Genomic DNA, 23465 nt, shown 5'->3' with positions numbered 1-23465 from the left:
CTAGGGGAACAGCTGCATTCCTCTTTTGGTTTCTTCTAGAGGCCATTTCAAAAAACAAATAAATAAATAAATAAAATAATAAATAATATTAATAATAAAAAAAAGAAACCCTGTCTCTACTAAAACACAAAAAAATTAGCTGGGCATGATGCCATGTCCCTATATAGTCCCACCAGCTACTTGGGAGGCTGAGGCTGGAGAATCGCTTGAACCTGGGAGGCGGAGGTTGCCATGAGCCAAGATCGCGCCACTGCACTCTAGCCTGGGCAACAGAGTGAGACTCCATCTCCCAAAAAAAAAAAAAAAAAAAAGTTGTATTTCTCTGATTCCACTCCCTGAACTCTAGTTTTGGGACCCACATATCTCACCTGGGCTATAGCAGCCGCTCCCAACTAGCCTTCCAGGTCCTGCCCCTCAGTCATCACAAATGCAAATCCATCAAAGTGTGAAAACACTTTGACGGCCTCCCATTGCCCACGAGAAATGCCATGTTCTGGTTCCTACTTCCTTCCTGTTTTCTCTTTTGCCACAGTCCCCCTCCAAAACTTCTCCACTTACTGGCAACATACAGCAGATGTTTGCTAATCACCTACTTTGGAAAGGCTGGTCTGGCTGAGTCCTCTTCCCATGGGTTCCTGTAGTATCCTACACTTTTACTTTACTTTTCATAGCACTTAAACCACATGATAACTGCTTGACCACTTGACCACTGGTCTGTACTTCCCACCAGATAGCAAGTTCTGAGGTTCTGAGAGGGCAGAAATTTTTTTTTTTTTTTTTTTTTTTTAAATGAGGTTTCACCATATTGGTCAGGCTGGTCTTGAACTTCTGACCTCAGGTGATCCGTCCGCCTCAGCCTCCCAAAGTGCTGGGATTACAGGTGTGAGCCACTGGAAATTCTTCATTTTGTTTTTTTTTTTTTTTTGAAACAGTCTTGTTCTGTCACGCTAGGTGGAGTGCAGTCACACAAGTCATAGCTCACTGCAGTCTTGACCTCCTAGGCTCAAGCAATCCTCCCACCTTAGCCTCCCGAGTAGCTGGGACTGTGGGCACGTGCCACGCCCAGCTAATTTTCTCACACATGAATACCCAGCAAAACACTTGCCATGTAAAAGACGGTCTATAAAGTAATGAACACACTTTAAAATAGGGTAACAAATACCCTTTTTCTCTCTCAGACTGGCATAGTAGGTATCAGTGGCACACTAAAAACATCAGATTTTAACATGTGTTCCATGATGAAGCAGACAAGAGGCACTTCCTACCTTTGGTGGGGAAAAAAGGGAAAAAAAAGAAATTATACTTACCTTTGGTAAAATCATAGAGAAAATTTAGAGTCTGAAGAATGAGACTCAAATTTCTACCGTTTCAACAGGAAGGGAGAGAGAGACACCTCCGTTGCTGAGGGCAGGGCATTTGTCAGTTAGGATTGTTAAATCTTTATAAAATGCCAATCAAGAGGCTAGTTCTAAAGGAGAAAAGAGCATCTCCAAAAAGCAGCACTATCAGATGGTCACAGCTTGAATGTTTTCAGTGAGGTTGCTCAGGAAAACACCTAACACCATTTTCTGAAGGAGAGGTCAAATATCCTCTTTGCCTTTATCCAGTTTTCAGGAGTTTGCTTGTTCAAAAGGTTAGGTGAAACTTCCTCATGGTTATCTCAACTAAGATGTTGACTTTGTGCAAAGTTGTAACAATTAGTTTTTGTGTTTTTTTCCCCCTTGAGGATTTGGTTTAACAAACTTACTGAGCACTGACTCTGTAGCTAGGCACTATTTAAGTGCTTTACATGAATGAACACTTTAGGACTTGAAATAAGCTTGGAAGGTTAGCATTATGCCTGTATACTAAACATTACCTTGCTGTACCATAGAAATTGGCACTATGCCTATTTAATAAATGAGGAAACTAAGGTTGCATAATTTACCTAAAGTTACAAAACTACCAAGTAGCAGATCTGAGATTCAAATCCAGGCAGTTTGGCCTAACAGTCTACATTCTTAACCATGATACTATAATGGCTCTTGAATTAATAAATTCACCTCACACACATACATAAAGATCCACTCAATTTGAGTGGAGATTTGGGTTTTGGTGCTGGCTCTTTTTAATAAGTTGTGCGATTTCATGTAAAGACACTTTCCAAATGGGAGGCCATCTACCCCTCCTGTAAAATTAGATGATTGGTTTCAGTCAATGACCTCCTAACAGTGTATGAGACGGGATGAGAAATAGAGATGCTGATTAGACACTAATGTCACAAGGATCTTTGGGCCATTCCAAACCAAGACGCTAGGAAAATAAGTTGTTATGCTAAAAGTTAAGGTGTGAAAACTCTCTGGACAATAACAGCTTGTTTTCTCATGAAGCCCATGAACTCCAAGTAATGTGGTAGCTGGAAGTCCCCTCCAAGTGCATGCAAAGACACTGGTGGGTTTTCCTAGGGAAGGAGTCAAGTCTTTTATTAAACAATCAAAAAAATTCATGACTCCAAAAAAGATGAAGGGCCTATAAAATACTTCTTCAGCTTTATGCTCTTGGAGGAAGCTGGCAATCCAGCTTTGTAAAGAGCAATGTGACAAAACCTGCATTTTCTGATTAAGAGCCAAGTGTCATGAGACCATGATGAATAAGACATTAAAAGTAATGATAACTGGCTGGGCGCTGTGGCTCACGCCTGTAATCCCAGCTCTTAGGGAGGCAGAGGCGGGAGGACAGCTTGAGCCCAGGAGGTCGAGACCTGCCTGGGCAATATAGCGAGACCCCGTTCTTTAAAAAAAAAAAAAGTAATAACCTAATGAACTGGGCACCTACAAGTGCTACTTAAAATTTGCTGTCTTGGACACAGAGCTAAAGCAAAATACTTCATCTGGAACTAGTTTATATCTGATACAGACAATATGTTTTTTTTTTTTTTTGAGACGGAGTTTCACTCATGTTACCCAGGCTGGAGTGCAATGGCGCCATCTCGGCTCACCGCAACCTCCGCCTCCTGGGTTCAGGCAATTCTCCTGCCTCAGCCTCCTGAGTAGCTGGGATTACAGGCACGCACCACCATGCCCAGCTAATTTTTTGTATTTTTAGTAGAGACGGGGTTTCACCATGTTGACCAGGATGGTCTCGATCTCTTGACCTCGTGATCCACCCGCCTCGGCCTCCCAAAATGCTGGGATTACAGGCTTGAGCCACCGCGCCCCACCTGACAATATGTTTTAAAACTTTTTTCAGAGTTATGAACTTACAACAAACCAAAGAAAAAGTCCAATCACTAGTTATATATAAAGTATTTATTTTTATGCACATATTTACCTACAAAATTTACAGAAAATAAAACAAAGCAGAATATATAGAATACCCTCTTAAGACTTCTTAGGAGCAGAGGTTTTATTGCTACAGTTCAAAGAATAAAATTTTATACATGTAAAAGCTAAGATGAACACATTTAAGTTAAATGGCAGCCTTGTTAAAAAGTTTTTTTATTTTGTTATTGAATTTTCAGCTTTATGTTAAATGAAATTTAAAAGATTGCTCATGAAATAATTTAAACTTTTTCAAAATCTAACAAACAAGTAAAAGGCACCTCCAGTACTTTAAAATATTTACAGCAATCCCAATAGTTTAATTTTAAGGGCCATATATAGTACACGTGGCTATTATGCATACACAGTATGTCAGTAACACTCTCTAAACAGTGAGAATTGGACACTCTAGTTTGTGGCACTGCTCTCAAGTTATTCTGGTGATGGCGTAGGATGATCAATTACACCAGGGCAACACGAGCGTAACAGCCTGTCTACCACAGGGCAAAATCCAGTTATCTAAAACAATGACTATCAAATTCCCAGACGATACATAATTTATAAGTAGACTTGTAAATTCACAAGCCTTTAGGGAGTTTTAAAAATTATTAAAGAGGCCGGGCATAGTGGCTCATGCCTGTAATCCCAACACTTTGGGAGGCTGAGGTGTGTGGAGCATGAGATCAGGAGATTGAGACCATCCTGGTCAATATAGTGAAACCCCATCACTACTAAAAATACAAAAAACTTAGCTGGGTATGGTGGCATGCACCTGTAGTCCCAGCTACTCGGGAGGCTGAGGCAGGAGAATCGCTTGAACCCAGGAGGTGGAGGTTGCAGTGAGCCAAGGTTGCACCACTGCACTGCACTCCAGCCTGGCAAAAAAGTGAGACTTGTCTCAAAAAAAAAAAAAAAAAAAAAAAAAAAAAAAATTAAGAAATATAAAGGATATTTAGCATTACAAGAAAACAATGAACTAAAAATATAACCACAATAGTTGCTGGAGCTCAGTATCTGGTTTAACAAAAGGTGTTTCTCAAAACATCTATAATTTCTTACAACATAATGGAGAGTCTTCCTCAGTCTAAGCTGAATCCAATGTTTTTCCTGCAATATGATTAAAAGTATAAGAATGAAAGGCACACATAATAGCCAGTTTTAAAGGGCTGTGGGGATGGCAAGCAGATGTTCCTGAAATACTGGTGCAGGAGAACAAAGTCCACACAACATTTTCCTCTTTGTTTAACATTGGCATTGATTTGCTATTTACAGTAGTTTGCAAAAATACATTATAAAAACTGAATGAGGTTCTGTTTCTAAGTTTAACTTAGTAACATACATATATACTTCATCTGCAAAAATCTTTGCAGGATCTGAAGTACTAAAGTGACACTAATACTGAAACACAGGTAATCAAAGGTACCAAAGCACTGATAACGTGAGTCGCCATCATCAAGACAATCTGAGTCAATATTGCACACTTCTTGTCAGTTGCTGCTATGACCTTTACATATCCAACCGCAAAAGGAATCCTTTATGGCTTTTTGCTGTATCACTTATTTGAAGAAAGGCTGTTTTAAGTCTCAACAATGAGTGAAGATTGTCATTGAACATGAGGCCTAGGTTTCAAAATTAATTTTCCTGTCTGAAAAATGGAAAGACAAAATTTTTTCAATACACAGTTCTAGTAAAAATACCACTGCTTATTTATAAACCTTAAAAGGTATGTGCAAACAATCAGAACCCTTCTCTATAGTCAAGATTAAACAATTAGTAGTTCCGTTTGCAAAGCTTCCTTTGTGTGGAGCTTCCTTCTAAGCTCTTTAAAATACGTATATACATACATCTTTTTTTTCTCCTCTTTTTATTTTTTGTAGAGATGGAGACTTGTTATGTTGCCCAGATTTGTCTCAAACTCCTGGACTCAAGCAATCCTCCTGCCTTGGCCTCCCAAAGTGCTGGGACTACAGGCATGAACCACCATGCCTGGCCTCTTTATTCTAATTTCTGTAATGAATAGGTATTCCTTTTTTTTTTTTTGAGACAGAGTCTCGCCCCATCACCAGGCGCCTGGCTGGAGTGCAGTGGTGCGATTTTGGCTCACTGCAACCTCCGCCTCCTGGGTTCAAGCAATTCTCCTGCCTCAGTCTCCCGAGTAGCTGGGACTACAAGCACACGCCACCATGCCCAGCTAATTTTTGTATTTTTAGTAGAGACGGGATTTCACCATGTTGGCTAGGATGGTCTTGATCTCTTGACCTCGTGATCCACCCACCTCGGCCTCCCAAAGTGCTGGGATTACAGGCGTGAGCCACCGCACCCGGCTGTATTACTGTTTTAATGACTTTTTAAGTTGAAGGTTAATACACTTTTTTTTTTAAATACACTTTTATAAATAAACTAAGCAAATCAAAATAGAAGCTACTTATCAAAATTGTAACACACCTTTATTATACACTGGTACATAATAGTTTTTAATTTGCTTAAAGACAGAGTCTCACTGTCATGCAGGCTAGATTGCAGTGGTATGATCACAGCTCACTGCAGCCTCAAACTCCTGGGCTCAAGCAATTCTCCTGCCTCAGCCTCCCAAGCAGCTGGGACTATAGGTGTGCACCACCAGCCTGGCTAATTTTTACATTTTTTGTGGAGATGGGGTCTTGTTAATGTTGTCCAGGCTAGTCTCAAACTCCTGGACGCACGCAATACTCCTACCTCAGCTTCCCAAATGCTGGGATCAGAGGCATTAGCTACCATGCCCAGTCCCCTCCCCCCGTGCCCAGTCCCCCATGATCTACTTTTAAAAACACAATAGGTTCACATGTCCATAGTCCACAAATTAATCTATGACTCTATTTACAAATAATATTATAGTATATCACTTGATAAATAATGGTAGTTTATAAAACCAACATCCAATGAGACCTTTCTGGTCAGTAATAAACCACCACTGTACTTCACTGAATCTAAGATGCTTCTAAGATGTATCCTCATTTTATGCCATTAAGGAAGATTAAATTGTTAAGTCTGCCAATTTGTTAAATCTCATTAATTATAAGATGCATCTCAACACCAAAGATGTTAAAATGTAAAAGTATCTTAGAATCAATGCCATAAAATATATTCCCACTATTAATTCCACAGAGACAATTTATTGTTAATAAAATATCTATCTTTCTAAAGCCAAAATTTTCACTTTTCATGCAGGTCTATAATTTTCTAACCAAAAAAATACTTACATCATCACAAGACATATTGTATTCTGCTAACACTGTTCGACACCGAGCAGCTATACTGTATTCATGTGGTCAAAGGAAAATTTCTCATTTTAAGAGTAAGCTTTTTTTTTTTCAAGACAGAATCTTGCTCTGTAGCCCAGGCTGGAGTACAGTGGCGTGATCTCAGCTCACTGCAACCTCCACCTCCTGGGTTCAAGCGATTCTCCTGCCTCAGCCTCCCAAGTAGCTGGGACTACAGGCACAGACCACTATACCCGATTAATTTATTTGTATTTTAGCTTTGCTCAGTGGCAGTATCGTAGCCAATGAGGGTTCTCTGAGGCGCAATTATTGCTAATTGAAAACTTTACCCTGCCATGACGACTTGAAATATAGTCGGCATTGGCAATTTTTAACAGTCTCTATGGAGACTGAATAAAAAAAAAAAATTATTTGTATTTTAGTAGAGATGGGGTTTCACCATGTTACCCAAATTGGTCTCAAACTCCTGAGCTCAGGAAATCCACCCACCTTGGCATCCCCAAGTGCTGGGATTATAGGCATGAGCCAACATGCCCAGCAAGAGTAAGCTTTTAACCATTACCTAGATCAAGAAAGCACGTTAGAGAATGAAACTTAATCCTTGGTAAAGGATACATTGATGGTGCAACTACTCTCTTGTGTATTCCAGCAAAGAACAAGCCTATTAGAGTGATACAGCTAATGGTGAAAAATGGATGATTCCATAATGATGTGAAGAAGGATACCTGTAAAAGAAGAGTTGAAAATATAAAAATCTTAGGATGGCTGATTCCTACCTCCCCTCTTGTACATAAATATATATAATGTTTTTTATCATCTAACTATGAGGATTTGAAGACTTCTAACAATCTTAGTTCTCTGTATTGCTGTGTTGTAAAAATAAAAATATATAGGCCTTCTATCTTCTATAAAACAATACAGCAGTATTCCCTCCACTTATTTCAAATACTTGAACCATTAAAAATTCATTCCTGTAATCAAAAAACAACTCTATCAGAACTATTTACTGCACTCTGCACTGATGAGTGAAGATGAGGCCTCTGGTCTCAATGAAAACACAAATCAAATACAATTTAGTTACAGTCCCTGTTTTTTTTTTTTTTTTTTTTTTTGAGACAGAGTTTCACTTTCACTCTTGTCACCCAGGCTGGAGTGCAATGATGTGTTCCAGGCTCACTACAGCCTCTGCCTCTGGGGTTCAAGTGATTTTCCTGCCTCAGACTCCCGAGTAGCTGGGATTAGTCACCTGCCACCATGCTTGGCTAATTTTTGTATTTTTAGTAGAGATGGGGTTTCACCATGTTGGCCAGGCTAGTCTTGAACTCCTGACCTCAGGTGATCCGCCCACCTTGGCCACCCAAAGTGCTGGGATTACAGGTGTGAGCCACTGCACCCAGCCTACCTTCCCTGTTAAAAAGCTTCCTTAAGAGTTGAATGCCATTCATAACCTGGTCCCACTCTAATTTTCATCTCCTGCCATATTTCCACATATACACTGCCTTGTTCAACTCTCTCCCTCCACCTGGCTAACTCTTAGATGTCCTCATAACACTCAACTCCAGCATCACCCTTCCTCCCTGCAGAGGCAGAAACAAATTTGGCCTTGAAGCTACTGAGATCTAAATGACCACAGGACATTCAAGCAGGGAAAAATGATTAGTAGCTATCCATAAGGAACTAGAATGAAAGAGAAAGAGCTGATTTCGGATCTGGACCTATCAAATGATAGCAGAAAACAGGACAATACACAAGTATAAGAACATATAGAGGGACAAGGGTCCAGCATCCATGAGTGGAACAAGAGTAGGCACCCAAATGGAAATGTTGACTGGAGAAACAGAAAAGACAAGCATTTAGAGCCCCTGCAGAAAGAAATCAAGTGGATTAGTACCTAGACAGGAGCAAGAGAATCAAGTTAAACACATCCTCACTCCACTCTCACACCAGGAGATGTGCAGGTATGCGTTTCAAGACGGAAGCACCACGTAGATGACCCAGCATGGTATGGTACTGGTTACAGAAGTTTGTCAGATGAAGAAATGAGAGGCTGAAAACACTAGGAAAGAAGCTCCCAGAAAGATGACGACCCAAGGAAAAGTTAATATTCCAGAAGAATGTCTTCTTGAAACCTCTGAGGCCAGCCAGCTCTGTTGTGTGTGGCCTGCACAAGGTTAGCATATACAGTGCTTTGTGTCTTAATTTTAAGTAGGTCCGTTTGTTTCAGCCTTCCTCCCTCCATGGCAGTACTTCAGTGCATCAAAACAGCAGTTCTCTCCAGACCAGGCATTCAGGTATGCCATATTCTTTCTTTCCCTAAGTGCTTCCAGCTAGCCACTGGCTCCTGAGTTTGCAACTCTTGATACAGATACAATTGCTGGTTAAAACTCCTGTCAGGTTTGGGGTTATTAAATACTGAAATATAAAGAGCCAACCCTTAGGTGAATAGTTATATTCTCACCTAATTTAGAAAATTATATTAGCTGCATAGTTTTGGGCCTATGTCAAATTATATTTAATTCTGTGTTTTATTAAGATCTCAAATAGCTGAAATCAGCTTATATTTTTCCCAATTAGAAGTCAGACTCATTTCCCAAGATGGATCTTTTTCAATCTTCTTGCCAGCCTCCTTCCACTCTTCCCCTAAAGATGACTACCAAGTGTAGCCTTAAGATCAGATTTTTATAAATGAACACACAAGAGAGTTTCCTGTCTGCCATAAAAATCTTCTATTAACATAAAATTCCATCACCAATCTCCCCTTGCTTTTTATCCTTTTATATATCTCTACCTCGGCGGATAACGTTAGGGAGACTATACGCGAAATAAACCCTCTGGCTGTTAGAACTGCCATGGAGACTGATGACAGAAGCCTTCTATTAGATTTTTCTTCTGTATAACCTAAAAGGTACAAGTAGAGCTACTGAAAGTAGTCTACTTAATTGCAGCTTAAAGCGGAGAGGGGATTTTTAAGATCTGTGAAAATTACATCGTTATCCCCTAAATAAAACTGCACTGAGGGAAAGAAACTTCACCGAAAAACAAGACTACTTCTCTAATAAAAAACCTGGAGTTTGAAATTAAGGCACAAATTAGTAGAATGAGGTAGAAATTTGAGAAACATGCTATCAGCTTTCATCAAAGGATGCTTCAAGGAATATATGACGTTGGTTATTGTATTTGGCATAGGGATATTCTTGCACAGTGCCCAGTGGGAGATCTCTCAGTGTTTCCTATGTTAAACTTTAGGCAAGACATTGTTTTCAGAGATAAATGCTAGGAAAGAAAAGCTTTGCTAACTCAAGGATCTTCACAGACAATGAAAATCACAGATTTAACTGTGCCTTCGCTGATAAGGTAACTCAGAGACTAATTTGTAATTCACTTGTGGCAACTGTGTTGGGCTACATGGCCTATATAGCAGTGAGCTGGTCTCCTTTCTGGTTTTGACTTCATGGTCCAACTTGTTTTTATCTAGTCCTGACTTTACTGCACTTGTATTTTGCTATTTTATCATATGCGTTTCCTGTAAAGTCACCTCCCGTCCTTTACAGGATGAAAAATGGTATTAACAGAGATAACTCACAGAAGAAAATATTACTTTATAATTTTTTTCTCTCCCTCTTTTTCTCTGAGACAGAGTCTCGCTCTGTCACACAAGCTGGAGTGTACAGGCACAATCATAGCTCACTGCAGACTTGATCTCCTGGGCTCAGGTGATCCTCCCACCTCAGCCTCCTAAGCAGCTGGGATTACAGCATGCGCCACTACACCTGGCTGATTTTTTAATTATTTGTAGAGATGGGGTCTTGTGATATTACACTGCCCAGGCTGGTCTTGAACTCCTGCCTTGGCTTCCCAAAGTGTTGGGATTCTAAGTGTGAGCTACCATGCCTGGCCTATTTTAGAACTTTTAAAATTTGCACTGATGACACTAAATGAACAAAGCAGAATGAAGAGAATACTCACACTGAAGTAAAAATGAGAGATGCAAATATATGTAAAAATGATAAATTCAGAACTGAATGAAAAATAATGAAATGTCTAAGAAATAATAGCATTTCTTAGACCTTTTTCCTTATAAAGATACTTAATTCAAAACAACCAGCCAAAATCTTCCTTAAAGAAATTAATAGAAGACATATTTTTTAATAGGACAATATCACTAGTAGTAGTAATAGGTAGTGTTTGAATACTTTATCATTAACAAAGCACTGCAGTATCCATTATCTCACTTAATTATGCTAATGATTTTAAAACAAAACTTCTACCTTTTGTGTCTCAGGATCTATTAACCAGTTCCAGGCACCAGTAGCTGTACAGACAGATACCACTATAAGAAGCACTGATGAAAGATAAACACGAAATTAGTAAGCAAATACACACTTAATATGTGATACTACCACCACCAGTTCCTACTAAATGACAACCGAAGAATTGAGCACTTTATTAAATGGAAAATGCACTAACTAGATTCAGAAATTGGGAGGCTTGCCATACGACTTCGAGGAATTCTCTTAAACATTGTGAACCTTAGTAATCAAGGATACTCTTTCTCTTATTATTTGGTCGGAACTTATGAAGACCAATGAAATTAAAAGCAATTCGATGGTGACACTTCAGTAGAAGAGTCTATGCTATGTAACTGTTCACTGTGCTTAGTGAAGACTTTGCAGATCTTATAAACTCAAATTAAAAAAAAAAAACAAACGAACTCATTTTCTAATGTAAACAAATCATCAAAGACTCCTTTCTGGACGTACTGAGAGGCCTGACTAAAGGATTTTGCTTTGCAGATGACTGCCCATGGTTAAAGTCAGTGCAGGAAGTATGGAGCACACCAGTTAGTATCAGATTTTCTTTAAGGGACTTAGTAAGGTAGAAATTACTGCCAGTAAAACTTAGAAAAGGTCTTTCTCTCCACTGAGCTAGAATGATTTTAGAAATTCTAAATAAATCATAAGTAAAACTTGAGAACGGTATTAGTAAAAAATAATAAATGGGCATCAAGACCCAGTTAATATTCTGGAGATGATGACAGCTGCCTTTCAGGTAGGATGCACACATTTTTCAAATGTGGAAACTAGTTTCCAAGAGCAACAGAAATATAGCAAATATAGAAATATAGTAAAACCTTAATTATCTAGAATTCCTTGATGAACTTTTAGAAGATGTAAACTAAAGAAAAAAAAAATCTCATTTTAGGTATTTAATAATGGGATAAAAATATTGAAACCATGTTCTGAACCCAGAACGGACTGAACTCAATTTCTTACAATTCTCTAGTTCCAGAAATACACGCTCTATATTATGCATGTATGTTTTTAAAAAATAAGCAATATTAAAATTAATTCACTAGAAAGGACCTCATACACATGCTTTATTTGACTGGTACATTAACCTAGTAAGTGCTAAGACCATGAGTCACAGAAAAAGTAAAGTGTATTTATTATATTACATTTTATAAGATAGGGCAGTATCATATACATTTTAACAGATTTTCAAGTAACAGTGAAACATAGATTTTGGGGATAATTCCTAAGTAAACCAGAGAACCTAAGAAAATCATTATCTGTGAATTCTGACCAAGAAGAATTATCATAGCATATGATTAAAACTTTGCAAATAAATAAAAATTACACAAAAAGTCTTGTGAGACCCTTAGGTTCAATAGTGCTTTTTTGGTCCAGGAAACTGATTTACACATTTACACTTTGAAATAAAGTAAATCCTCAACGTGTGATACTACACTTCCTTCTTGATAGGAATTAAATTTCAATAATGACCACCCAATAAATTAAAACTATTTTGGCCAGGTACGGTGGCTCATGCCTGTAATCCTAGCACTTCAGGAAGCTGAGATGGGAGGATCACCTGAGGTGAGGAGTTTGAGACTGTCTGGCTAAAATGGAGAAACCCCATCTGTACTAAAAATACACAAAAATGAACTAGCTGTGTGGTGGCGGGTGCCTGTAATCCCCAGCTCTTTGGGAGAATGAGGCAGGAGAATTACTTGAACCTGGGAGGCTGAGGTTGCAGTGAGCTGTTCAATAACAAAAACAAACTAACAAAAACCTATTTCAAACACCTATTAGCAAAGCATTTTGTTTGATGATCTCATGACTTGTATATTTGCCCACATTTCCTATATATTTCCATGGGCCAGTAATCGCTGTTCAAATTACATTTTGTAGCAGTCATGATACTTGTGAATAGACAGTAATAATGTGAATTTCTTTTTTAGGTCAAGCTTCAAAGCAACACAATTATACTGTTAAAAATCAACTAAGGGTAATTTTGTAACTTTTTCAAGTATACATTAAATAACCTAACTTGATTTTCTTTCTTTCTTTTTTTTTTTAAACACAGGGTCTCCCTCTGTTCCCCAAGCTGGAGTGCAGTGAACATAGCTCACTAACGCCTCGACCTCCTGGGCTCAAGTGATCCTCTCAAGTTGCTGGGACCATGGGGTGTGCCACCATGCCTGGGTAAATTTTTTTTTTTTTTTTTTTAGTAGTGATGGGGTCTCCATGTTACAGAGACGAGTCACTGCGTCCTGCCAATATGACTCTTCTTACTAAAACTTTATTCCAATAGATTGTAGGCAAATTATAAAAAAGCTAAACGGGCTACAGAAATTTTTATTAGGTATGTCTTCATCAAAGTTTTAATAGTTAATTTAAAAAATTAAATATATATATATTTACTATTTATTTATTTATTGAGACCGAATTTTTCTCTTGCGCCCAGGATGGAGTGCAATGGTGTGATCTCGGCTCACTGCAATCTCTGCCTCCCAGGTTCAAGCAACTCTTCCGCCTCAGCCTCTCGAGTAGCTGGGATCACAGACGCACAACACCACGCCTTGCTAATTTTGTATTAGACGGGGTCTCACCGCGTTGGCCAGGCTAGTCTCGAACCCCTGACCTCAGGTGATCCGCCTGCCTCGGCTTCCCAAGGTGCTGGGATTACAGGCGTGAGCTATTAAGCCTGGCCAAAATATTTTTAATGGGAAAATATAAACAACCACATGAAATAGACTGTTCTTTTGAGAAAGCCAGTTATAATTTCCTTGTCTTAAAAATTTCTTCATAAGGCATCGTTTACAATGTTAAATTTATGCAAACATTGTACATAAAAGCAAATCATTCCCATATAAGTATTAAAGTATTGTTAGTTTTCCCTTAAAATAACATTCAGGAACTTACTTCTCCAACGTCCAGTAGCAGGTTGCAAACAATGAATATATTCAGTAAGTCTCCTCTCAAAAGCCTTGAGATCTAGGTAGAAAGATGTCAATTTTCTAATTAGACACTCTTAATCGTCTGACGAAATGTCGGAGTGTCTAACATTAAGACATGTGAGATACTCTTAACTGTTTCACGTTTTACACAACTTCCATGCATCACTGCACTGTTCATTTACTGACAGCTTTTTAAGCACCTGACAAAAACATTAAGCTTCTTCAATTCCAATCCCTCATATAGGAAAACTTGCTGATTCACTTTTAGAAGCTTCATAAAATGGTATGGGGAGAAATCAGCAGCAGCCTCAGCCACAGCCAAAAGGGAACATTTTGAGAGTTGCAAACAAAATTAAAATGAGGTCGAGTTTTAGCTCTCTGAGAACCGAGAACTTCCCATTAGAACCACGTAGTGCCTAACATCAAAGTCTTCGAGGTCTACTTGACTGCAATTACCTGCCTCGGATTTTCAGCTCTTATATTTAATTAATGGCTACGCCGTCTGGCGTTACTACACTTCTTGACACTGATAGCAGGTGGGTATGGAAAGACATTCCCGTGCCCCGTCTGAAGGGGGTACAGGTGATCTTCGTGGCACCCAGGCAGCGCCCAGTTCTAGAAGACGGGCGTCTAAGCTGCTCGCTCTGAATGAGTGGTGTGCTTTAAACTTTAAAACACCGAGCAGCACTTCCTAACCTTGGCAGTTACCGGAAACCACCGCAGGAATCAGGGATACAACTCGCTGGGTTGTGAGAATGAAATGAAATGAATTAGCAGGCTGCAATGCACGAAGTGTAAGTATCTGCCAATGAACAGAAAATAAAAATAGAAGCTGGCGAGGAGCTCGATCCTCTAGGCTTGAGGGGACGGAGGGAGCTGAGGCGCCGCCCCTCGCGTCTGGCCAGGTACGGCCGCTCCGCGCCCCCAAGCTCCGGGCCCCGAGCTCCATCCTCCGCGTCCTCCTCCCGGGGCGGGGGTCTTCGCGACGCCGGCCCCTCCGAAGCGCCGCCAGCTTCCGAGAGGAGACGTGGGACGGGCCCAGGCGGCCCACCCTACCTTCCGCCTGCTCCAGCGAGTTCATGTCGGGCGGCAGCTAAGGGTCACCGCAGCTGCCCTGTCCGCATCGCAGCTTCCGCGGCCCCCGCCCGGTCTGCAGAACCAACTCCCACCTCTAACCGCTCCCCGCTGCCCCTCCCCATCGCACCGCCCCTTGCCTAGACCCGCTACGCTCATTGGACACTTCTGCCGGACCTCCAACTAAGACTGCTTTCTATTGGCTTTCTTCTGCACCGGCCTCTGAGCCTAGCGTTGGACGGTCAGCCGAAGGGACCAAGAACTGCCGGTGGCCGGGCTGGCGTAACGCTGACGCCGCCTCCTGCCCCGGGGAGGAACTGCAGCCCCACGGAGCCTGTTCATTCATTTACTCCCCGTTCCCAGCTTGGTTCTTAAATTCCTCAAATACTGATTGAGCGCCCACTACCTTTCAGGTATTATTCTGGTCGCTAGCGAAGGATACAGAAATCAGGGCTGGTTCTGTTCTCAAGGACCTCAAGGAGAAATAAAACCTGTACAGAACTAACTAGAACCTCAAATAACCAGTTTCCTTAATTATGGTATCCTAGATAACCAACCCTTTAAGTAAACTCTTCTCTCTTGGTTACTTTCTTCTCATATAACCCAACTTTCATAATTCATAAATGAGTCAAAGTATAAGCTCAAATACCTATAACTTAAAAAGAGATCTGTAAGGAATTGACTACATTTATATTTGATAACAAGGCCTTCTTGTTCATTTATGCGTGGCATTCATTCATTCAAACACATTTTATTGCCTAACATGCTAGACACTGTATTGATACAGGTATGTGCCAGATAGACAGGATTCCTGCCCACAAAGAGGAAGGGTTACAGCAGGCAATAAACGTGCAAATAAGTAATTGATTTCAAATAAGAATAGTTCTGTTAAAACAGAGATCCTAGCTGGGCGCGGTGGCTCACGCCTGTAATCCCAGCACTTTGGGAGGCTGAGACTGGTGGATCACTTGAGGTCGGGGTTCGAGACCAGCCTGGCAACAATGGCGAAATCCAGTCTCTACTAAAAATACAAAAATTAGCCCGGTGCGGTGGCACGTGCCTGTAGTCCCAGCTACTTAGGAGGCTGAGGCAGGAGAATTGCTTGAACCTGAGAGGAGGAAGTTGTAGCGAGCCGAGATTTCGCCAGGGCACTCCAGCCTGGAGGAAAAGAGAAAGACTATGTCTCGAGGAAAAAAAAAAAAAAAAAAGAAAGAAAGAAAGAAAGCCTGGTTGGGTGTGGTAGCTCACATCTGTAATCCCAGCATTCTGGGAGGCTGAGGTGGGTGGATCACTTGAGGTCAGGAGTTTGAGACCACCCCGGGCAACATGGCAAAACCCTGTCTCTACTAAAAATACAAAATAATTATCCAGGCATGCATGGTGGTGCATGTCTGTAATCCCACCTATTTGGGAGGCTGAGGCACAAAAGTCACTTGAACCCAGGAGACAAAGGTTGCAGTGAGTCACTGCACTCCAGCCTGTGTGACGAAGTGAGGCAGTCTCAAAAAATCAAAAACAAAAAAGCCCCCCAGAGATCCTAAGATTAATGTACCAGAGTTTTTGTGGCAGTATCATACATATCACCTGTTGCCCCCAAAACCTACTGAAATCCATTTTTAAAAGAATTAACCCTTTTAAAGTATATAATTCAGGCTGGGCTCCGTGGCTCACCCCTGTAATCCCAGTACTGTGGGAGGCCAAAGGTGGATCACCTGAGGCCAGGAGTTTGAGACCAACCTGACCAACATGGTGAAACCCTGTCTCCACTAAAAATACAAAAATTAGCTGGGCATGGTGTCATGTGCCTGTAATCCCAACTACTCAGGTTGCTGAGGCAGTAGAATCACTTGAACCCAGAAGGCGGAAGTTGCAGTGAGCCAAGATTGTGCCATTGCACTCCAGCGTGAGTGATACAGCAAGACATTGTCTCAAAAAAAAAAGTATACAATTCATTGTTTTAATTATATTTACAAAATTTTACAACTATCATCCCATCTAATTCCACAACATTTTCATCACCCCCAAAAGTATCCTGCACCTATTGTTAGTCACTCTTGATTTTCTCTTTCCCTGGCAACCATGATTCTACTTTCTGCCTCTGTGGGTTTCCGTATTCTGAATATTTCATGGAAACATACAATATATCTTTTTTTTTCTTTTTTGAGACAAGGTCTCACTCTGTCACCCAGGTTGGAGTGCAGTGGTGCAATCTCGGCTCACTGCAGCCTTGACCTCCCAGGCTCAAGCAATTATCCCATCTCAGCCTCCTCAGTAGCTGGGATTACAGGTGCACACCACCACGCCAAGCTAATTTTTGTATTTTTTGTGGAGATGGAGTTCCACCAGGCTACAAATATGTTATCTTTTGGATTTAGTTGCTTTCACTTAAGGTAATGTTTTCAAGGTTTATTCATTTTGTAACGTTTCAGTACTTAATTCCTTTTCATTGTTGAGTAATAGTCCATTGTGTATTTACATTATCTTTTGTTTATCCATTCATTATTTGATGGACATTTGAGTTGTTTCCACTCTTCAGCTATTATGAATAATCCTGCTGTGCACATTCACGCACAAGGTTTTGCTTGAATGTATGTTTTCAATTCTCTTGGATATATGCCTAACGGGAGAATTGCTGGTTCATATAGTAACTATATGTTTAGCTCATGCTCACCTTTTTGAGGAACTGCCAAACTATTTTCCAAAGTGGCTGCACCATTTAAAATTCTTACTAGCAATATATGAGGCATCCTTATCAAATCGTGTGGTTTTGTCCTTTTTTCTATTGCTATGACATATTACACAAACTTATTTCCTGATGCTAAACTAACTTTGCATTCCTCGGATAAATCACACTTCATCATGGTGTATAACACTTTTGATATGTTGCTGAATTTGATTTGCTAATGCTTTTTGAGGATTTTTTAAAATCTATATTGATAAGAGATATCATTTTTTTCTCTTTTCTTTTTTGAGACAGGGTCTCATACTGTCACCCAGGCTGGAGTGCAATGGTGTGATCTTGGCTTACTGCAACCTTCACCTCCTGGGTTCAAGCGATTCTCATGTGTCAGCCTCCAGAGTAGCTGGGACTACAGGTGCACACCACCACACCTGGCTAATTTTTATATTTTTGGGTAGAGACAGGATTTTGCCATGTTGGCTAGGCTGGTCTCAAACTCCTGACCTCAAGTGATCTGCCCACCTTGGCCTCCCAAAGTGCTGGGATTACAGGCGTGAGCCACCTCACCCAGCTGAGATATTCATATATTTTTGTTTTTGTTTTTGCTTTTTTTTGAGATGGAGTTTCACTCTTGTTTCTCAGGCTGGAGTGCAATGCTTTATCTTGGCTAACTGCAACCTCCACCTCCTGGGTTTAAGCGATCATCCTGCCTCAGCCTTCCGAGTATCTGGGATTATAGGCATGCACCACCACACCCGGCTAATTTTTTGTATTTTTAGTAGAGATGGGGTTTTACCATGTTGGTCAGGCTGGTCTCGAACTCCTGACCTCGTGATCTGCCCATCTTGGCCTCCCAAAGTGTTGGAATTACAGGTGTGAGCCACTGAACCCAGCCAATATTCATGTATTTTTAAAGGGATGGTGGTGAATATCAACCTGCCATAGTATTTCTATTCAGTTGAATACATTTGAAAGAATGATGCAATGGGCCGGGTGTGGTGGCTCATGCCTGTAATCCCAGCACTTTGGGAGGCTGGGGTGGGCAGATCATCTGAGTTCTGGAATTGGAGACCAGCCTGGCCAACATGGCAAAACTCTGTCTCTACTAAAAATACAAAAATTAGCTAGGCATATTAGCATATGCCTGTAGCCCCACTACTCAAGGAGGCTGAGGCAGGAGAATCGTTTGAACTGGGGAGGCAGAGGTTGCAATGAGCTGAGATTGTACCACAGCACTCCAGCCTGGGCAACAGAGTAAGACTCTGCCTAAATAAAATAAAATAAGAAAAGGATGATGCAATGGCTTTCTTTCCAAATGTCAATATCTACTATTTGCCAGAAATTACATTTTTACAAGTATTCAAACCCATGATGAAAATTTGTGATGTTACTTTAAAAACATGTTACATGGCATATAGCTTGTCAGAATTATTTGACAAGGTACAGCAAGAGGAACTCTCTGAAGATCACTGTCACTGTTATAGTCATTTTAGGGAGACCTCAGAGGGTTCTGAGCGAGAGAGCCATGTAATCTTTTAAAGTTTTACAAAACACTGTTGTGTGTGGACACGGAGTGGAAGCTGGAGACCATTGTAGTAATCAAGCCCAAATGATGGTGTGGGCCAGGTAGTAGTGAAGGTGATGGGAAGTGATTCTTTGTTGTTGTTTTTGAGACAAGGTCTTGCTGTCACCCAAGCTAGAGTGCAGTGGTGTGATTATAGCTTACTGCAACTTCGACCTCCCAGACTCAAGTGAGCCTCCTACCTCAGCCTTCCTAGTAGCTGGGACCACGCCCAACTATTATTTTTTTCAGAGACAGAATCTCACTATGTTGTCCAGGCTTAAATGTTTAATATATGTTGAGGGTAGAGCTAATAGGGTTTGCTATCTGATCTGATGTACCATGTGGAAAGAGAGAGAAAGAATGTAACTCCAGCTACAGGATTCCGGGCTGATCAACTCATCTACTCATCTATAAACTCATCTCTAAAATGAATTTGATAGCACCCCTTGACTCATAGAGCTGTTGTTGTGAGGTTTAAAGAAGATTTGATGCTCCTAAACTATAAAAGACAGAGTGGCAACCCCCTAGTAAAAGATAACCAACTTTAGTATTTTATAGGCTATCCCTCTCAGCAGCTGATCTTCATCTTATTGCGTTTTAAGGGTCATTAGTGTTTTGTCTTCTTTTGTTTTTACACTGAACTCTACCTTTATAGATGGCAGCAGTGAATCTTCAGATCTTTGCAACTCTAGTTGCAAAGCTCATACTCTAGTGCCTGGGACACATCTTCCTTAAATACGTGTTACTATGTTCTCCTTGCCAAATCCCATTGATATGAAGCTTTAAAATCTGTTCCTTTTCATCTCCCCGACTACCTCATGGTCCAAATTCCTTAACCTATGAGACCCTATTTTCTTGTCTCCCTCCCCTATGTCCCCCAGTCCCTCTATCCATAAATGTGGGTGCCAATGACAGGCTAATAACATGCACCCTTTCAAAAGCATGTTCAACATTTATTTTAATACAGTTGAGAATGAAGGGTAGAGAGAGGCAACACCCCAGGTAGCCCTTACTGTTCCCTCTGTTGTCCCAAGCTCTTGCTAGAAACTTGCACAACCCCGTTTGGCAAACAAAAGCCCTGTAGTCAGCAGAACTGTCCCTTTTGAAGGCAGGTTAGCAAAGCTTCCGCTTACCACAATGCTTTGCAATGTCCTATTCATCAGTCTGTCTTCACTCCTCACCTCCCCAGGATCTAGCCCAGGAGAGCCTGTCATATAACAGATGTTCAATAGCCATCCTCTAAGCACTGCTGCTTGCCAAAGGGAAATGTGATGAATTAGACTTGGAGATGGAGAAATGGAACATTGAGCAAGAAGTCAAAAGGGGTGGTTTGACTTAGGACTTAAATTCAGGCTATGACAATCATTGTGAGATCCGGGCAAACTGATTTTTACTTTCTCTGTTGTGAAATGGGCCTTGATGACTTTCAAACTTTCAAATTTTTTTTTTTTTTTTTGAGACGGAGTTTCACTCTTGTTACCCAGGCTGGAGTGCAATGGCGCGATCTCGGCTCACCGCAACCTCCGCCTCCTGGGTTCAGGCAATTCTCCTGCCTCAGCCTCCTGAGTAGCCAGGATTACAGGCACGCACCACCATGCCCAGCTAATTTTTTGTATTTTTAGTAGAGACGGGGTTTCACCATATTGACCAGGATGGTCTCGATCTCTTGACCTCGTGATCCACCCGCCTCGGCCTCCCACAGTGCTGGGATTACAGGCTTGAGCCACCGCGCCTGGCCCCAAACTTTTTTTTTAACTGAACTCTCAGGCACATGCTTTGTACTGTGGTGAGAACACCGTGAGTATGCACACACACCCACACACGACCAAAACAACGGGTCGTGAAACCACACACCCTACACCCTCACTTCCCATTAAGTTTCTTTTTAGTATTTAATTTAAAATTTTTTTTTAATTTAGTGTCTCACTCTGTCACCCAGGCTGAAGTGCAGTGGCGTGATCTCTGCTCATTGAAACCTCTGCCTTCTGGGCTCAAGTGATTCTCCCACCACAGCCTCCCAAGTAGCTGGGACTACAGGCACACACTACCATGCCCAGCTAATTTTTTTTTTTATATTTTGTAAAGACAGGGTTTTGCCATGTTGCCCTCGCTGGTTTCACGCTCCTGAGCTCAAGAAATTTGCCCATCCCAGCCTCCTAAAGTGTTGGGATTACAGGTGTGAGCCACAGTGCTTGGCCTGAGTTAATTTAAAAAAAAATAATAGTCATCATGTCCCTAACAAATATATACAGCTACCATGTACCCACAAAAATTTTAAAAATAATAATAATAGTCACGACTCAGTACATAGATTTTACAGACCTCTAGTAGATTTCGATCCACTGTTTAAAAAAAATGTCACATGGGAGGGAAAAGGGAAGTAATGCATGGAAAGGGTTTGGTCCCAAGGAAGGCAGCCTAAATGGAAAACTGAAAAATGCTATAGTAGAGGAACCTGCAAAATGATGTGGTGGGGGCATCAATTAATTCTGCTGGCAAATGGGAAGGAGGAAGGTTGAGGATGAATTAAATACACAAAGTACCAATAGGGAAAAGATTCCAGTGCTCCTTAGAACCTTCTTAGCCCTCATCTTTGCACGGCTGGATTCTTCTCATCCATCTTTTGGTTCTCAGCTCAAATGCCTCTGCTTTATGAAGCCCTCCCAGAGCATGAGCTCCTGCTAACCTTCCTTTTTCTCACTGTATCCTATTACTGTTACTTCTTCCATAGAACTGTCAACTAAAGAATCATGAGGTTCATAAATTTGGGGAGGAGAGCTTTATTTCTGTTTGTTTATTTTTGAGACAGGGTCTTGCTCTGTTGCCCCAGCTGGAGGGCAGGGATGCAATTATAACTCACTGCAGCCTTGAACTCCTGGGGTCAAGCAATCTTCCCGCCTCAGCCTCCTGAGTAGCTGGGACCACAGCCACATGCCACCATGGCCAGCTAATTTTTAAGGTTTTTTTTTTTTTTTGTAAAGACAGAATCTCACTATGTTGCCTAGGTTGGTCTGGAACTCCTGGGCTCAAGTGGATTACAGGCATGAGCCACTGTGCCCGACCTGGAGAGGTTTATTTCTTAGAAAGGTTTGGAGCCCGCAGGCTGGCCATCCTGATGGGCTGGGAAGCATGGTCTCTGGCAGAGACAAAAAGCAGGTTCTTTGAAGGAGATAAGGGTGAAACAGGAATTTATGCCAAACGGGTTGGCCAACTATACATATTTAACATGTTATAGGAGAAAAACTATGAATATTCAGGAAAGAGGGGTGCACGCATGCATAATAAACAATCATGTATGTTACATGGGTCACAGGTTCACTTTGGGGTAGAGACTTAACATTGAAATGCATTGCAGTTAGACCCTTTATGTCAAAAGGCGAAGCAGAGAACATAAAGGCAGTCAGTGTGCAGCCTCTGTATACTGGCTAGGACCAGTCTGTGGTGGGTGGTCTCTTATCAGGAGAAAGTTACTGAAGTCAGTCTTTTGTCTAATGAAAGCAGGAGTTAAGGCTTGTGGAACAAAGGGATCAGTTAGTCAGTGACTGGTATTTGGTAAGCTGCAATTGTTTCAATATTGCTTGTTTAGCTGCTAGAGAAACAACAAAGAGCGTTGTGGCAGTTAGAACATAGTTTATTCTTTAAGTATCTGGGTGAGTGACTTAACCCTTGCCTGGCAGGGCCTTAGGTACCAATAAGTTATTTAGCGGTGATTTCTGAGATTTTGGTCATGACTCGAGCAGTGTACACCGTACCCAATATGTAGTCTTTTGTCCCTCACCACCCCCACCCTTTCCCCCAAGTCCCTGAAGTCCATTGTATCATTCTTATGTCTTTGCATCCTCATAGCTTAGCTCTAAAAGGGTTAATTTTATGGCATGTAAATTATATCTTAATTTTAAAATATAGCATTAACTTCTGTGCTTCAAAGGATACCACTGAGAAAGTGAAAGACAACACATAGGGTTTAAGACAATATTTGCAAATCATATATCTGGTAAGGGACTTGTATCCAGAATTAATTTTTTAAAAGATAAAAAACCTCTTATATCTCAACAATAAAAATATAAGTAACCAGGTGGCTCATGTCTGTAATCCCAGCACTTGGGAGGCTGAAGCAGGCAGATCACTTGAGGTCAGGGGTTCAAGACCAGCCTGGCCAACATGGTGAAACCCTGTCTCTACTAAAAATACAAAAATTAACCAGGTGTGGTGGCACGTGCCTGTAGTCCCAGCTACTCAGAAGGCTGAGGGAGTAGAATCACTTGCACCTGGGAGGCAGAGGTTGCAGTGAGCTGAGATTGAGCCACTGCACTCCAGCCTGGGTAACAAAATGAGACTCCATCTCAAA

At 41.0% G+C, this 23465-nt stretch overlaps 1 protein-coding gene and 1 non-coding gene across 2 annotated transcripts; one reads left to right on the top strand and one right to left on the bottom strand.

Annotated features, from left to right (window-relative positions):
* Positions 1 to 3265: 3265 nt before the first annotated feature.
* CNEP1R1 (CTD nuclear envelope phosphatase 1 regulatory subunit 1) lies at positions 3266 to 14995 on the bottom strand. The gene is made up of 6 exons (XM_032255649.1): positions 14856 to 14995; positions 13765 to 13836; positions 10828 to 10901; positions 7175 to 7284; positions 6539 to 6593; positions 3266 to 4944 (listed from the first exon to the last, which is right to left on the bottom strand). The coding sequence occupies exons 1-6, from the start codon at positions 14878 to 14880 to the stop codon at positions 4903 to 4905; spliced, it is 378 nt and encodes a 125-aa protein (XP_032111540.1). The 5' UTR covers positions 14881 to 14995; the 3' UTR covers positions 3266 to 4902.
* On the top strand, positions 6815 to 6948 carry LOC116534953. Its single transcript, XR_004261965.1, has one exon. It is a non-coding gene; the product is annotated as a U4 spliceosomal RNA (small nuclear RNA).
* Positions 14996 to 23465: the final 8470 nt, after the last annotated feature.

This window comes from Sapajus apella, unplaced genomic scaffold, assembly GCF_009761245.1.
Source record: "Sapajus apella isolate SASKATOON/1434 unplaced genomic scaffold, GSC_monkey_1.0 scaffold90, whole genome shotgun sequence".
Taxonomy (NCBI): Eukaryota; Metazoa; Chordata; class Mammalia; order Primates; family Cebidae; genus Sapajus; species Sapajus apella.
The sequence above is the reverse complement of the archived record's forward strand: the minus strand, read 5'-3'. Positions and strand labels throughout refer to the sequence as shown.